This window comes from Oncorhynchus mykiss, chromosome 13 (assembly GCF_057628025.1).
Source record: "Oncorhynchus mykiss isolate SJ-2025 chromosome 13, ASM5762802v1, whole genome shotgun sequence".
In the NCBI taxonomy this organism is placed as follows: Eukaryota; Metazoa; Chordata; class Actinopteri; order Salmoniformes; family Salmonidae; genus Oncorhynchus; species Oncorhynchus mykiss.
This window is the reverse complement of record NC_143034.1, coordinates 32,183,086-32,200,203: the sequence shown is the minus strand read 5'-3', so window position 1 is coordinate 32,200,203 and position 17,118 is coordinate 32,183,086. Positions and strand designations below refer to the sequence as shown.

The following is a 17,118-nucleotide window of genomic DNA, read 5'->3' as shown; positions in this document are numbered from 1 at the left end:
TAATAACCAAGGCTGAAGGTCTCTTCCTTTTAAAGATAAGATTTCTGATACTTAGTAATGGTTATGCCTAAATATGTAAGTTCTTCTACTGGAATACCATAATATGAGGTTGTCACACAATCTTTGACCACCATGAGTCCACATGTATTAATATTAAGACATAGACCAGATGCTTTGGAAAATGAATCGATATGGGAATCTGACTAGCATCTTTCAGAAAAAGTGTTGTATTGTAACCCACACGAGTTGCTGGCTCCAGGTGGTGGGGTTGGCCCGAGACGAGGCACCGAAGAGTCGTCTCCAGGTTCTGATTGGCACGCTCCAAACTGGCTGTTAATTTGGGGAATGAAACCTGGAGGACATGCTGGCCGACGATCCAATGAATGTGCAAAACACCTTCCAGAACTGGGATGTGAACCACGGTCGGGGGGACTCCCGGGTGGCGCAGTGGTTAAGGGCGCTGTACTGCAGCGCCAGCAGAAACTCTGGGTTCGCGCCCAGGCTCTGTCGTAACCGGCCGCGACTGGGAGGTCCGTGGGGCGACGCATCGTCCGGGTTAGGGAGGGATTGGTCGGTCTCATCGCGCACCAGCGACTCCTGTGGCGGGCCGGAGGCCAGCCGAAGCTTGCCGATGATTCTTGTTCTGAGCACAGACAGTGCAGGCGGTGACGAACGCTGAGACGTCCGGAACGATGGTGGGCCATTAAAAGTGTTGTCGCACAAAGGCCAGGGTCCGACAGGAGCCATGGTGGCAGGCAAGCCTGGAGGAATGAGCCCATTCCAGGACAGGGGAGCAGGCAGCATCTGGAACATCCGGTTAGCCGTCTGGGAACCCTGCGCCACAGACATGGTTCTCTATTCCCCCAGATGAGGGTAGCCACCAGGCACGAAGTAGGAAGTATGGTCTCGGGGTTAGAGGGTGTAGAAGCGGGGCAATAGAGGCGTGAAAGCGCATCCTGCTTAACATTCTTAGACCCCGGGCGGTAGGAGATGGTGAAGTTGAACATGGTGAATAACCTGGCCCATCGAGCTTGCCTGGAGTTGAGACCCTTGGCGGTGCGGAGATATTCCAGGTTCTTGTGATCCATCAACACTATGAATGTGAAGTTCCACCCACTCTAACCAGTGTCTCCACTCCTCGATTTCCCACATCATAATTCCTCTCCATGGCGTTAAGGCAATGGGAGAAGGCGATGCAGAGATGCAGCTTAAAGTCCAGGGCAGAATGCTGGGACAGAACGACCCCCACTCCGATATCCGAAAAGCCTACCTCCACCACAAACTGACGGGACGGGTCCGGATGGATCAATATGGGAGCTGTGATGAAGCAGTGCTTAAGATCCAGGAACGCCCGGTCAACAGCTGGGGACCACGGGAACTTGGGAGAGGTGAGTGCTGACAGGGGGGAAGCCATGGCGGTGCTGTAACTCCGGATAAAACGGTGATAGAAATTGGCAAACCCTAAAAAAAACAACATTGCAGCTGAACTGGACGTGGGTTGGGACCAATCCACCACAGCTCTCACCTTTCCCGGATGCATCTGCACATTCCAGCAGAGATGTTGTATCTAAGGAAGGAGATGGTGGAGTGATGGAACTCACATTTTTCAGCTTTGGCAAACAGCTGGTTGTGTAGGGAGATGCTGGATTATTTGTCAGACATGGAGAACGTGTTCTTGAGCCGAGCGGGAAAAGACGAGGATGTCGTCGAGGTAGATGAACACGAACCGGTTCAACATATCCCAGAGAAGGTCATTAAACAGGGCCTGGAACACAGCAGGAGCATTGGACAAACCGATTGGCGGCGCCAGGTATTCATAGTGTCCGCTAGCAGTGTTGAAGGCTGTCTTCCACCTTCCCGTATCCATACCAGGCGGTAGGCATTCCGCAGGTCTAACTTAGAAGAGATAGTGGCCCCCTGGAGTGGCTCGAAAGCAGAGGCAATGAGTGGTAGCGGGTAGAAGTTCTTAACCGTGATGTCATTGAGGCCCCGGTAGTCGATGCACAGGCACAGGGTTTTGTCCTTCTCCACAAATAAGAACCCTGCGCCGGCGGGGAGGAAGAAGGACAGATACCCCCTGCAGCCAGGGAGTCCTCTGTACGTCTCCATAGTCTTGGTCTCAAAATCCGACAGTGAATACAGCCGTCTCTGGGGTGGTGTAGTGCCCGGGAGAAGGTTGATCCCGCAGTCATAGGGTAGATGCGGAGAATGCGAAGTGGGCCGGGCCTTGCTGAAAACCTTATGGAGATCCTGGTACTCCGCAGGAATGGCGGAGAGGTCCGAGGCTTCTTCCGGGGCAGGCTGCGCCAACTTCAGGCAATGGGCGTGGCAGAACAGGTTCCAGCCCACGATAATACCAGCAGTCCAGTTGATAAGGGGATTGTGGCACTGGAGCCAAGAAAACCCCAATACCACAGGAACCTGAGGAGACTTGATGAGCATAAACTGTATAGAGACTCAGTGTGGTTTCCGGACACACGCAGGTGGATAGGAGTAGTATTATGGGTGACCCTGCCTATAGAACGCCCATCCAGTGCTCTAACGTCCTTGGGACTGGAGAGGGGCTGAGTGGGGATGCCCAGTTGTTCCCACACCGCCATAGCCCAGGCGAGAGCCCCACCCCCTGAACATTAGCATTATGAGATAACTTTGAGCGGTCTGAGGGGAAGGACGAGGGCTGCAGCTCGAAGATGAGGGAACACTGGGAAAGAAACGGCCAACAGGTTCCTCCAGCAAGCATTCCGGAGGTGGTAAGCGGGGTTCTCGGGAAGCCGGGTTGGCCTGGAGAGACGCACTGCTTATAGCAGTGTTATTGGGGGGCTGGGAGGCTGTAGCTGTGGCCCGGCTGCCTCACAGATAATCTGTGTAATTGCTCCAGCCATGTATTCAAGGCACAGTCATGGCGTTCTGCCAAGGTCTGGAATCCGTCCATAAGACCTCAAAGTGACTCCTCGTGTCTTCCAATGGTTGCTCCTTGGTGGTGATGACGTTGCGGAGCTGGTCCGAGTCTGCTGGGTCAGTCATGGCCAGTTCGTACTATCAGACCCAGATGCAGACAGGTCGAAGTAACAAGAGTTTATTACAGCAAGCGACAGGTCAAGGGCAGGCAGAGGTCAGTAATCCAGAGCAGAGTCCGAAAGGTACAGAACAGAAGGTAGGATCAGGGTCAGGGCAGGCAGAATGGTCAAAACCAGGAAAACTAGAAAACAGGGACTATAGAGAAAACAGGAGTATAGGAAAAACGCTGGTAGGCTTAACAAGACTAACTGGCAACAGACAAACAGAAAACACATAAATGGATAATGAGGAAATGGGCGACACCTGGAGGGGGGTGGAGACAAGCACAAGACAGATGAAACAGATCAGGGTGTGACAGTATGGAGAGTCTTAATAGCCTTAGAGAATAAATCCACAAAGCCAAATTTCCCAAGGGAGTGGAAGAAGAACTGATGCTCCACTGTGTCAAATACTTTGTAAAAATCAAAAAAATAATATGAAGCTATCCTCAGTTATTAGGTCTGAGTAGTTAAGTATGTCTAATACTAGTCTGATATTGTTAGAAATATCTGTTCCTAATAAAGCCAGACTGTTTCATCAATGATTGCATCTAGGACTTATTTAATTATATTAGTAGTAAGGCTAATATGTTATAGTCATTATTAAGAAGACAAATTGGACGCCAGTTATCGATGAGCAGCACTTTTTTATTAACCCGACTCATTGTAGGAGGGAGAACATTGTTTTTAATACTCTCTAAAAAAACTTCAGGAAGGGAACAACTTGTTCAAAAAATAACTTGTACAATTCTGCTGTAATTCCATCAATACCTCGGGATTTATTGATCTTTAGAGGTTTGATAGACTCGATACCTATGATGAGTTCATCACACTGTTTAGATTCTGTATCACTGATAGTGAACATTATTCAGTGAGTCAAAAAACATATCTGTGGATTCCTGAGAGAGCTATACAATTTCCTGTAAAAAATTGCTACAGTATTTAGTGATTCATTTTTGCTAATCTGTAATAACACAATGTTTAAATTATGGATAGTGTTATTTGTAGAGTGACATTTCTCAATGATGAATTCTGTTCTCCCTCCTCAAGCCATTTTTCCTGATCTAATAAAAGCTCCTTCTGCTTTTAATCTATGTACTCTATATTATCCAGTTTATTGAATCTATGTACTGTATATTATCCAGTTTATTGAATCTATGTACTGTATATTATCCAGTTTATTGAATCTATGTACTGTATATTATCCAGTTTATTGAATCTATGTACTGTATATTATCCAGTTTATTGAATCTATGTACTGTATATTATCCAGTTTATTTCGTAACTCAATCAGTTCCATCTCTCCTCCCCTGAGAGGCTGGCTGGGGACCTCTGAGAAAGGAAGTTATCTTAATGATCACCTTTTCCTCCTCAGCTCTTTTGGTTTTAGCAAGATTACTACCATATTTTCTAAGGTATTTGGCCACAAATTTAAAGAGCTCCCAGTTCTTGCAATAGGATTTTTCTAAACAAGCTCTTTCCCAAAAATGTGAGAGCAGATCTTTTTACCTCAAACTCAGCTATAATGAGGAGCTATTTAGCTTCCAGTTAGGATGCTCTACCAAGGTTAGTATCAGGGGTAAATATTTTGATATCAATGTAAATGGCACCTATGGTCTGTGAGGGGAGTAGTAAAAATATTTGTAGTAACACACTCACAATCAATACCTTTTCGATAAGCCAAAAATCTATTCTTGAACTATCTGGAACCTGTTTTATTACTCCAAGTGAATGATTTGTTGGAAACCTCTCTCTCCATATATCTGTGAGATGAAACATTTTCCATAAAGAGTTTAAACCAAAATTCTGATTGGTTGGCGCCGACCTGGTGGCCATCTATCTGTTAAATGATCTAGTGATATTAAAGTCCCCTCCTATCAATAATAACGAATCGGGAAATTTGGAAAACCAATGAAGTACTGTATATGTTTCTCTACAGATTCAAGCAACTCATCATCCTCAAAAAAGCAAACACAAAATATTGTTGCCCCATTGTGACTTCCAAAAGTTGGCATCAGCAGAAATGTAGTGCGACTCCTGAAAAAAAAACAAATCTGATCAAAGTTGTTTAGCAAATAAAAATAAGGCCTTGCACTTCACATTATTATCAGAAAAACAATTGGAGACCTCCACAAGTCTGGTTCATCCAGCACAACAGTTTTCAGCTGTGCTAACATAATTGCAAAAAGGGTTTTCTAATGATCAATTAGCCTTTTAAAATGATAAACTTGGATTAGCTAACACAACGTGCCATTGGAACAAAGGAGTGATGGTTGCTGATAATGGGCCTATGTAGATATTCCATTTTTATTTTATTTTTTATTTTTTTTAAATAAAAGCCGTTTCCAGCTACAAGTTATTTACAACATTAACAATGACTACACTATTTCTGATCAATTTGATGTCATTTTAAAATAGACAATTTTTGCTTTTCTTTCAAACAATGTCATTTCTAAGTGACCCCAAACTTTGGAACAGTAGTGTATATGGGGAAAGTTGCCGTTAACACCATTTCGTTGGTGTCATGACACAAGCCTGAGATTTAAAGATGAACTGCTGGTCAGTGGGGTCAGTCACTGAGGGAGCCCAAGGAGGAAGTACACAACAAAAACATGGAGTGTCAAAAAAAGAACTGTTTTATTAAACTACAGAGGACTTCTGGACATACGGGTCTTAGCAAGCTGCCGGTCCTATGACTCCTTGTGGCACAAGCACGTGCAGTAACACAGGCTGGGTTCTTGCTACATCGACAAATCTCCTCGTAACTCCTTATCGGGTGTTCACCTGCAAGAAAGGGGAAAATCTTATTACCTTATTAGGACACAGTTTAAGTGAAAGGAGGGGGGCTTTCAATTATTAGAGCAATTTATATAGTGTTGTGCGTTTTTTCTGGTGCTGTGTTCCATACTAAAATGGGCATACAAGATGTAATGCAGGTTGAATTAGAGGGCAGATCTCCACTAGTGACACCAGAGGGTTGTCTGGTCTCTTACCACGTCGTCAATCTTGAGGATGCTGCGGACCGTCTCGGTGGCGAGGGTCAGAGCGCTGACAGACACCAGCAGAGGCTGCACCACCAGCTCCTCTAGAATGTTGGAGATACCGCCCTGAGAGAGGGAGAGGAATGGGGAGACGAGTCAATTCCCTATTCTACATGATAAGACAATCGCATATCTGGTATGCAACTGCATTAATGTAAATCTTAATGACAAACTGTCAAAACGGAGGTTCTGTATCGAGCTGGTGAATGGCTGGGACACAAGAGACTACAGTCGATGAATAGGCAAATAGGTTTACTGCGAGCACACCAGGACAATGAGGTGTTGTCACGGCGTGACTCTAGCCTCACGAGACAATCACATTTGTTCTAAATCTGAATGTTCAACATTGCATCCTGAGAACAAACTATGGCAGGGTGAAAATAGGCATAAAACAAAACAGAATCCAGGAGAGAGTCGCAGGGCCGTACCTTGCGGACATTGATCCCGGCAGTCTTCTCGCCTTGGGCGTGCCTATTGCGGAGCTCTGTGACAGTGGAGATGGGGTTGAGGCCGGCGTTCTCGGCCAGTGTGGACGGCACCACCTCCAGGGCGTCTGCGTAGGCCCTCACGCAGTATGCCTCCATGCCTGGCAGCGTGCGGGAGTACTCAGCCAGGCGCAGGGCCAGCTCGATCTCAGGAGCACCGCCACCGGCGATCAGAGCCCTGGGAGGGAGAGAAAAGGCATCAGTCAAGGGAAAGAGAAACAAACTAGTGACAGCAAATATCAATTAGGCTGTCTTCTAAATAAAAATCCCTGAGTGTCACCAGCAAAGCACCACCACACCACCTCCATGCTTCACTGTGGGAACCACACATGCAGAGATTATCCGTTCACCTACTCTGCATCTAACAAAGGCACGGTGGTTAGAACCAAAAACCTCAAATTTGGACTCAGACCAAAGGACAGATTTCCACCGGTCTAATGTCCATTGCTTGTGTTTCTTGGCCCAAGCAATTCTTCCTATTGGTGTCCTTTAGTAGTGGTTTCTTTGCAATAATTTGACCATAAAGTCCTGATTCACGTAGTCTCCTCTGAAGTTGACAGTTGATGTTGAGATGAGTCTGTTACTTGAACTCTGTGAAGCATTTATTTGGGCTGCAATCTGAGGTGCATTTAATTGCCGATTTCTGAGGCTGGTAACTCTAATGAACTTATCCTCTGCAGCAGAGGTAACTCAGGGTCTTCCTTTCCTGTGGCAGTACTCATAAGAGCCAGCTTCATCATAGCGCTTGATGGTTTTTGCAACTGAACTTGAAGAAATGTTCAAAGTTCTTGAATTTTTTTGCATTGACTGACCTTCATGTCTTAAAGTAATGGTGGACTGTCGTTTCTCTTTGCTTATTTGAGCTGTTCTTGCCATAATATGGACTTGGTCTTTTTTCTTCTGTATACCACCGCTACCTTGTCACAACACAACTGATTGGCTCAAACGCATTAAGGAAGGAAAATTCCACAAATGAACAAGGCACACCTGTTAATTGAAATGCATTCCAGGTGACTAACTCATGAAGCTGGTTGAGATAATCCCAAGAGTGTGCAAAGCTGTCAAGGCAAAGGGTGGCTACTTTGTTAAACAAAAAATAAAATTATATTGAGATTCACTTTCTTGGTTACTAGATGATTCCATGTGTTATTTCATAGTAGAATAATAGTGAAGACATGAACTATGTAAAAAAAAATAAAAATAAAGAACCCTTGAATGAGTCCAAACTTCTGAATGGTACGTAAGTTACCCAAACAAGGAATTTAATGACTGCATAGAAAATAGTTTATTGCAAATGACTGGTAAGCTGGATACTGGTGTGGCCCCACTTCTTCTGTTATAAAAGAGGGCATTTTAGATCTGACAAAAATGGTTGATATCAAAACAGAAATATCAATGTTTGGTTTCAAGATCTATTGGGATCACAAGGTCTGCTAAGCTCTTTAAAAAGGACAAAGTGCACATCCTTCACAGCCATTTTAGGTGTAGTTGCAGTCCTTCAGAGTATTATGTTCCTCTCAACAGGTCCAGAGCCAGAGGTGAAGCCCCTGACCCAGGTTGAAGAGAGGGTTGCTCTGTCCCCCGGAAATGGCCACTTGTGACATGGACAGCCACGAGTGGGCAAAGCTTAGAGGGACTTGTGCTTACTTGTCTATGTAATTATTCCACATTATCACGGCATGCATCTACAGAGGCTATTGTTGCTCAGACAGCTGACCAGAGTGGCTGCAGCACCATACCTCTTCTTCACCAGACAGCGGATGACACACAGAGCGTCGTGGATGGAGCGCTCCGCCTCCTCAATCACCAGCTTGTTGGATCCGCGCACCACGATGCTGACTGTCTTACCAGGGCTGGTGCAGCCTGTGATCTATAGAGACGAACAGGCCAGAGAGAGAAACAGCATTAATTGACTTTCATTGGGAAACAGCGATCAGACACATGCCAAAGTAATCTTAGAATATGCTTTTCTAAAACCTTAAAAACGAAATTACAATGAACATTTTTTCATTCATGGAGGTTGGAATACACATAGGCTACATGCAATGCCTAAAATCATCACTGTTTTCAATGACCACTTAAAACATTCCAAGGGTATTAGCATTAGAATAAGAGTATTTTCTCGCATAGTTGTGATGGCAGCAAGAAAGCAGTCTCGTATCCAAGCCTGGGAGAGATTGAGATTAGTTTAAGTGAATTAGCGTACCTTGACCAGCTTGCCAGAGCCATCCAGGCTGACCTCCTCTGCCAGCTCGGCGGTGCCCATCATCTCGGGAAGGAACTGATCAATGTGGGCGATGGGCTTGGTGCCAATGGTCTGTAGGGGTGAAAAGTGAATTCAGATTCAACAGTCAGCCTTTGGCTATAACAGAATATCATGAACTACAAAGTAAAGACCAATAATGTGATTTATTTTTATACCTTGCAGATGAATTCAATATCCTCCCTCTCGATCTCCTTGACCACCATGATCTTCATCTTGTTCAGGAAGTGGAGGGCCAAATCGCTCAGAGCATCTCTGAAAGAAGTACGGAACAATTTTTTTTAAACCATGTCATCCAGTGATCAAGATAGCATGCAGACAGGAGGTCCACCTATGGGAAGAGTATAATATACAGAGGAACCCATGGTAACAGTGCTAATACCTGCCTTTCTGATTACACTCAAATACATTTCTAGACATTGTGAGAGCAATTGGACAAAGTGAATCGATGCCATGACGGTGATGATGTAACGCAATGCCATGACGGTGATAATGCGTCGGGTGTTACCTGAGGATGGACTTCTGGATGAGCAGGACGTTGCAGCCCGCCTTCTTGATCTGTTTGACCAGGTTGAGGATGTAGGCGCGCTCCTCGCGCAGCACACGGTCCATCTGGGCATAGTCTGACACTACTATCTGGTTGTCCATCTGGATTACGACATGAGGGACATAACAATAAAATAATAATAATAATAATAATAATAATAATAATAATAATACGGAGAAAGAATAACAAAACAATTGTAAGAAAATGTGAAGATTGAGGGGTAAGAAAGCGAACAGATAAAAAATGAATCGTCCACCATAACGTCAGGGACATTGACAAACATGGAAGCCAATTTCACGGAGACAAACAGTCAGTTTGTGATGTGATGGACTTACATCAGTTTTCGGCGGGGACAAGCAGAACTGGATGAGGGCGATCTTGGCCTTCTCCACACGGGACACGCTGGAGTTGACCACCTTCTGGGTCAGCACCAGGCCATCCACCAGCTCACAGTCATCAATGGTCCCACTGCAGAGAAACACACATTAGGTCATTATGGGTAGAACATCTGTCTAAGGGCAGCAGTTTCTACCTGGCTGATTCCAAACAAAGGTTCTCGACCATAAGGCAAAATAATTAATTAAATGTTGTTTTTTTAAACGCAATCATTTGCGTTGTCGATTAAGATCAGATAAATGTGTGTCCATCCATGCACAAGGAAAAACACTCAAGTAGGACATCAGTATGGTTTTGTTGCTGATTACACAATTACAATTTTGTTGCGATAGCTTGTCAGAAGGTGACTGGCAGGGAAAGCAAAGTGGAGCCATTCTGCTAATTGACCGCCTGAGATTGATCTGGCACATCAGACATGTCCACATCCCCACAGAGAGAGAACTGGGGAGTGAAAATGTGCCTATCCAAACTGACTTTCAACTGTAGGAAGCTGTCAAAAGCTTTAGGAAAGGTATGGTATTAGTACAACACTGATCCTACATTAGTAGCCTAGGGTCTACTGCTGGATCATGTTCATTACACACCTAATGGCAGAAAAGGAACTGCGGAAGGAGGGACTATCTGGACTTTTCTAATAAGAAAAGCAAATTTTCCGTTGCAAAATGTTTCAACATTTCCTGTTGCGTGCCCTAATGAACATGACCCAGAAGTCAAAATAGAATTACAAACAGGGTTGTTTTCTAACATTTAAGTCCTTTTGCAGACGTTCTTATCCAGAACAATTTACAGCAGTGAGCACATAATCTGGACCCACCAGCCTTCCCCTCCCTCCTCACCCCAGCTTCTTGACAATGTGGATATCGTGCAGGTCCACGCCAGTGGCGGTGGCCGGGTCGATGACGCGCATCACGGCGTCCACGCTCATGGGCGCTAGCAGGCTGGAGTACTGCGACACCACCTTGGAGCACAGAGAGGTGGTGGCACTGTTCAGCAGTGTCTCGCGGTCGCTCAGGAGTACCGGCTGGCTCATGCCCGTCAGCACCTCGACGCCCTTGTCCACCGCCTTCTGGAACGACTCAGAGATAGTGGTGGGGTGGATACCTGGTGGATAAGCAGAGAGCAGGCAGTTAGTATTAAAGCTTTAGGAAGCAGGGACTCAGAACAGATTCTGGCCTAGGAGTTTATTGTGTAATCCAGGAGTCAGCAAGCCTGGTCCTGGAGATCGTCAACGATGCCATTGGTTCCACGTCACTTACCCTTCTGAAGCAACTTGCCGCATGCGTCAAGCAGGGCACCAGCAATCACCACCACCGAGGTAGTGCCGTCACCAGCCTCAATATCCTGTGCTTTGGACAGCTCCACCATCTGAAAGACAAACAGGCAAAACACAGCGTCAAACTCCTGATATTGATGATCTCTTAAAAGGGACAGAAGCTAGAAAGGAAAGTCCCCAAAGATGCCTTTCAGAAATAACCTTTAAAGAAATGTTGAATTTTAGCTCAAATGACAGTCCCCTGCCGGATGTTCAAATAAAATGTTATTGGTCACATACTTAGATGTCATTGCTGATGTAGCGAAATGCTTGTGTTCCTAGCGCCAACAGTGCAGTAGTATCTAACAATTCACACAATTCTAAAAGTAAAAGAATGGAATTACTATATATAAATATTAGGACGAGCAATGTCGGGGTGGCTTTGACTAAAACACAGTAGAATATAATGCATACGACATGAGTAAAGCAGTATGTAAACGTTAGTGACCAGCGCGCTACAGTATTTTCTCTCCTGTGCGTTATTTCACTAACACGTCGCTACAACATCTGTATGTGACCAAAACAAATTTGATTATTAAAGTGGCTAGTGATTTTATGTCTACAGTGCATTTGAGAAGTATTCAGAATAGTTATGCACCAACACACATTTTGCCCCTAATTTATAATACTGTTCTTATTTGATTAATGGTGGTCGGACCCATCTATGTGAAGCTAGCCACAATAAGGATTAGCAACAAGTGGACTTTGTGGTTATCCTTCAAAATAAAAGTATGGCATAATTCTATTTGCATCACTGTCCAATCCAAGATGGTTGCCAATCAGTCTGTCCGTTTGTATGTCTGATCTTTGAGAGGAGTCAAGAGTTGTTTTAAATGACCCTGATCCTGTTTACAGAAGCAAATCATTTATGTGAAGGTGGATGCTGTATATAACAACTATTACTTTTTTAGATCAGCATTTTACGAAATTTACTTGTACAAAGATTTCGGATTGAGAAGGCCTTCATTTTTTCCCTACACCTTTCTGGAGTTGAAGCTCGCCGAGTCAGGAGCGTCTGTCTGCACGCCGGGCCTGCTGCGCGAGCACAGGTGCACACTGAAGGCTAGGAGCGGAGAAGCGGCTATTGGATTGGAAAACCTAATGCACCGTGGGAAAATCTACATTGTTCTACACAACGTCTACGGGTCGTTGAAATCCCGCTCAAGCCGGCATTGTATCGGTTACTGTGCCTGCTCTTTACTCAATGCCATCCTGGATTAAATAGGCTGAATTAATTAACGTCGCCTTATGCCCTACAATTTGCAAACACTCAGAGACCATCATGTCAATACCACCAGGAACTCGGTCTCTCTGCAATTACATTTGTGCCCCTCTTAAACGCAACTGGACCTACACTTTATGGCATACTTCCAAAATCTCAAACTGTTGAATGACTTTGTGTCAAAAGACTGTTAGTTTTATTGACTGACAATGGTGCTGGCTCCACCAAGTCCTCACACACTGGGCAACAGATAAAGTGTTATGTTTTTACTGTTGATCTCTGGTAATGTGCGACCAAACCCTGGGCCGATAAGATACCATGCAATTTCTACCGATTCATGATTTGAAAAACAGAGCAGGTTTTGGCCTCTTGCATGTCAGAAATCCAAAAATAGACATGATTAGAATATCGGCCAAAACGACAAATGCAGACGCAATGGTTTATTCAGAAACTTGGCTAAAGAAAACTGTCAAATAACTTGATTTCTATTGATGGGTACAGGGTTTTTAGAACGATCGGATGAGTAAAGGAGGGGTTGCAACTTATGTGATATCCGAGTTGAACACCTTGAAAATTACCCTCGATTACCAAAGCCAAACATTTTGAATTGCTTGCGGTTAAAGTGACCTTATATAAGGACTCCCACATCACTGTAGTTGGCTGTGACAGACCGCCCCCGGCGTCGAGGGACGCACTTAACTCTTGATGTCCTGCACAAGCAAAATGACTCTGAATGCAATCTTTTAGGAGATTTGAACTGGGACATGCTTACATCTGTACCAGACTCTTAAAAGAACCTTGTGACTCTGAATCTCGCTCAATTAATTAATGTGCCTACAAGACCGAATCCCAGAGCACTTAACAAATCAACGCTATTGGACATTCTTCTAACGAATACCCCTCACAAATGCACATCGACTGGGATTTCTGTAATGATGTCAGTGATCACTGTGCAATTGCGTGTGTTAGAAATACAAAAAAAATATGACCAAAGCCAAACACATATTTATTTTTTTAAACAAAAAAAAAAAAACGACATTTTAGACAGTTTGATGAGCAAGCGTTTTTACATGATCTGTATCATACTGTCAATATTAAGTCTGATTCCCGACTGACACTGCCTGGAACTATTTTTATATGGAATTTGTGTTGATTTGTGATAAGCATGCCCCTGTGAAGACATTAAGAATCAGTGGAAGGGACAATCTCCGGTGTTCAGAGAACTTGGCAGAATTAATTAGAAAGAGAAATCTCTTGGGCTCAAGCTAGACCTACAAATGCAAGCACTTAATATCTGCTGGTTCAGTTTTTGATAATGGTGTAGCCCAGGCCTCAATTGTAAGCTCTGTTACAGTCCACTATGATATAGGCCCTCGTGAACCATTTGAACCTGTTCCTTATACAGGGGGTCTATAAGCACTAAAAAGGTTAGACACAAAAGTCTGCAGGTCCAGACAACCTGGACCCCTACCTCTTAAAGATAACAGCCGATATCATTTCCTAAACTGTGGCTCACATTTTCAACTTGTCTCTTGACCAATTCCATACCCAGCATTTGGAAATCAGCTTATGCCGTCCCACTGCTAAAGGGTGGAGATCCCTCAGATGCTAATAACTATCGTCCTCTCTCTAAACTACCTACCCTGGCCAAAGTCTATGAATCCCTAGTGAACTCAGTTAAACTTCTAAATTGAAAAGAACATACTGAGTGGGGTTCAGTCTGGCTTTAGGTTGGGGCACAGCACCACAACTGCAGCTATGGCAGTGGCAAATGACATCATTAATGCGCTTGATGAAAAGCAACATCGCGCTGCTCTGTTTGATAATAATCCACAAAGGCCTTTGATTCAGTTGACCATGAATTGTTGCTAGCTAGACTCAAACGTCGGTCTCAGTGAAGGGGCAGTAAATTGGTTTAGGAACTATCTTTGACAGAACACAATGGGTATATACTGACAATCACAAGTCTAGCTTTCTGGAGATTAACAGAAGTGTGCCCCAGGGTTCTATTTTAGCACCTGTGTTCTTAATTTGTATTAATGATTTGGGAAATGGGATGCAACCAGCAAAGTTCTATCTATATGCAGATGATAGTCATACACTACTGTTCAAAAGTTTGGGGTCACTTAGAAATGTCCTTGTTTTTGAGAGGGGCGCAATTTTTTTGTCCATTAAAATATCATCAAATTGATCAGAAATAGTGTAGACATAGTTAATGTTGGAATATCTACATCAGCGAACAGAGGCCCATTATCAGCAACCATCACTCCTGTGTTCCAATGGCAAAACGCAAATTCCACTATTGTGCCTAATCCTTGTGGCTAGCTTCACAACACATAACCCGGGTCTGGTCGAGCCTCACTAGCCAGATGAAGCTAGCTGGCTGCTTATAACGTTAGCTTTGGGCAACAGTGTTAAGTAGCTGGCTAGCTATTTATTTTCAATTAATTGAAGTTCAATTTCAATAGGTGAACAACAAGTGGCAACCTAGCTAATACTTACAAGGATTTCTAAATCATTGCTAAGAATAAATGAAAATTACTGCAGTTCCTACTGGTCATTGTTTTCAGGCTGGTTGTATGGGTGCTAGCTATCTACCAAGCTAAAGCTAGCTACCCCAGAAGTTGCGGTCGAACAAATGATGCTTTATTACCAACATGGTATTGTAAACATTGTTTGTGGCCGGTGTTTGCAGACTTTTTTCGTACAGCTTAGACAGTGTTACTGTATATTTTGTGACACGCAAAAGACCCAAATGGCATTCCATGGTATGCATGTCGTGAAGCTATTACTGTGTAACTCCGGTTGGGCAACATCTGAAAAACAGCGCACTTAGTGTGTACGGGTGCTTGACCAGTCGGCGAAAGCCAACTTCACCCACAACAAAACGGTTGATTGTCAAGGGCAATGAATTCCATTATCTAGGCTTTAAGGGATTTGGCCTTTGAGTTGTTTTGCCAAAATTTTCTTAATCTTTCAAATGACTGCGCAACTTGTTGACTGCTCGATCCACAGCACACAGCAGGCCGATACCAATGTTGGCATTTAACTAATATCGCCCAAACTTCTTCCATTTAAGAATGATGAAGGCCACTGTGTTCTTGGGAACCTTCAATGCAGCAGAATTTTTGTTGGTACCTTTCCCCATATCTGTGCCTCGACACAATCCTGTCTCGGAGCGCCAATGACAATTCCTTCGAACCTCACAGCTTGGTTTTTGCTTGGACATGGCACTGTCAACTGTGGGACCTTATATAGACAGGTATATGCTTTTCCAAATCATGTCCAATGAATTTAAATTTACAACAGGTGGACTCCAAGTTGTATTAACATCTCATGGATGATCAATGGAAACAGGGTGCACCTGAAATTAATTGCGAGTATCATAGAAAAGTGTCTGAATAAGGTATTGGTTTATTTTTAATACATTTGCAAACATTTCTAAAAACCTGTTTTTGCTTTGTCATTATGGGGTATTGTGTGTAGACTGCTGAAAACAATATATATTTAATCAATTTTAGAATAAGGCTGTAACATAACAAAATGTGGAAAAAGTCAAGGGGTCTGAATACTTTCTGAAGGGCAGCAGTATATAGGGCAGCAGCCTCTAAGGTGCAGGGTTGAGTAACCGGCTGGTAGCCGGCTAGTGATGGCTAGAGCAGTATTTGGCTAGAGCAACAATTGTAGAGGACAGCACAGAAACATATCCCCAGCTCCTTTCTCTCAAACCTTACCATCTTGGCTGCAGGGTGCAGCACCTGCATCTGTTTCAGGATGGTGGCCCCGTCATTGGTGATGGTCACGTCACCCTTCCCATCCTGAATCTGTAAGAATCAATTCCTCTTTTAGTTACAGACAAAATGACCAAACCTTGAGAGATGGTGATGAGAAGTTGATGTAAATGGTTACATTTAATTACCATTTTATCCATGCCCTTGGGGCCAAGGCTGGTTCTGATGCATTCAGCGACAGCTGTCAACCCAAAAGAGGTGTTACTTTCACAAAGAAGACCTACCCATCTAACAGTAGGATACCTTCTATAGAAAATGTTTACTGCTTGACTACTGAGGCAGACAAGGGGACCCCAAACGACTATTGGTTAAAGAGCACATACATGGATGTTCATGACAGTTCATTTGGCCAATTCTTGATCCCAACAAATCTAAGCAACTAATGGCTAGTTTAGCTAGTGCACTAATGTCAATCACAATAGTGTTTGGTGCTGCATGAAGGGTGTACAGAATAATGATTTGCTCTGTAACAGATTATTGTGGAGTCATGCTAGCTAACTGGGTACCAACTTGTGGCTAACGGTTACACTGCCCATACTGAGCCAGCAGTAGCATCCATTCATTAGCAAAGGGAGTGTCGCAGCAGCTGATGCTATGGCAACTCACTGTGGCAAACAACCGCCAGGGTCAGTTATTCGTCCAACAACGCAATACGAATGCTGTATTTGTAGTTTACCTTTTCCTGCGGAGATGTTACTGAACCGAATCTGTGCTGGCTTGTCACGGTCTACATATGCCCCTCGTCCTTTGTTTTTCATCCCACCACTTGGCATCTTTGGTGCAGCCATTGCTTATTTTCGACGGAATATTTGACTAAAATACTTATGATGGGGACAGCTGTAACCCAAAACACAGAAACGGCTGCTCGACTTCAGATGGGTTGAGATTCAGATTTATCTCCCGCTCTGACTAGAACCTTCCAGAGCCACCGGTTTCGACTCTTGTAGAAAAAGGACCCTCCTGTCAACTTCGAAGGCGCCTTGATATGACGTTTTAGATGTCCAA

The 17,118-nt window shown here is 44.1% G+C and overlaps 1 protein-coding gene across 1 annotated transcript; it reads right to left on the bottom strand.

Moving 5' to 3' along the window:
• Positions 1-5,669: 5,669 nt before the first annotated feature.
• LOC110485999 (T-complex protein 1 subunit delta) lies at positions 5,670-17,060 on the bottom strand. The gene is made up of 13 exons (XM_021557273.3): positions 16,790-17,060; positions 16,242-16,294; positions 16,057-16,146; positions 11,045-11,153; positions 10,625-10,889; positions 9,728-9,860; positions 9,354-9,493; positions 9,004-9,100; positions 8,789-8,899; positions 8,322-8,452; positions 6,526-6,760; positions 6,050-6,163; positions 5,670-5,840 (listed from the first exon to the last, which is right to left on the bottom strand). Exons 1-13 carry the CDS (start codon positions 16,899-16,901, stop codon positions 5,826-5,828), a joined length of 1,605 nt encoding a protein of 534 aa, XP_021412948.1. The 5' UTR covers positions 16,902-17,060; the 3' UTR covers positions 5,670-5,825.
• Between the last annotated feature and the right edge of the window lie 58 nt (positions 17,061-17,118).

Excerpts from the sequence above, each read along its gene's own strand:
- LOC110485999 (XM_021557273.3), bottom strand. The coding sequence starts at position 16,901 with ATGGCTGCACCAAAGATGCCAAGTGGTGGGATGAAAAACAAAGGACGA. Across the intron at positions 9,101-9,353 it reads ATCCAGAAGTCCATCCTCAG|AGATGCTCTGAGCGATTTGG; the intron begins GTAACACCCGAC and ends TACTTCTTTCAG. Across the intron at positions 8,453-8,788 it reads GCTCTGGCAAGCTGGTCAAG|ATCACAGGCTGCACCAGCCC; the intron begins GTACGCTAATTC and ends TCGTCTCTATAG.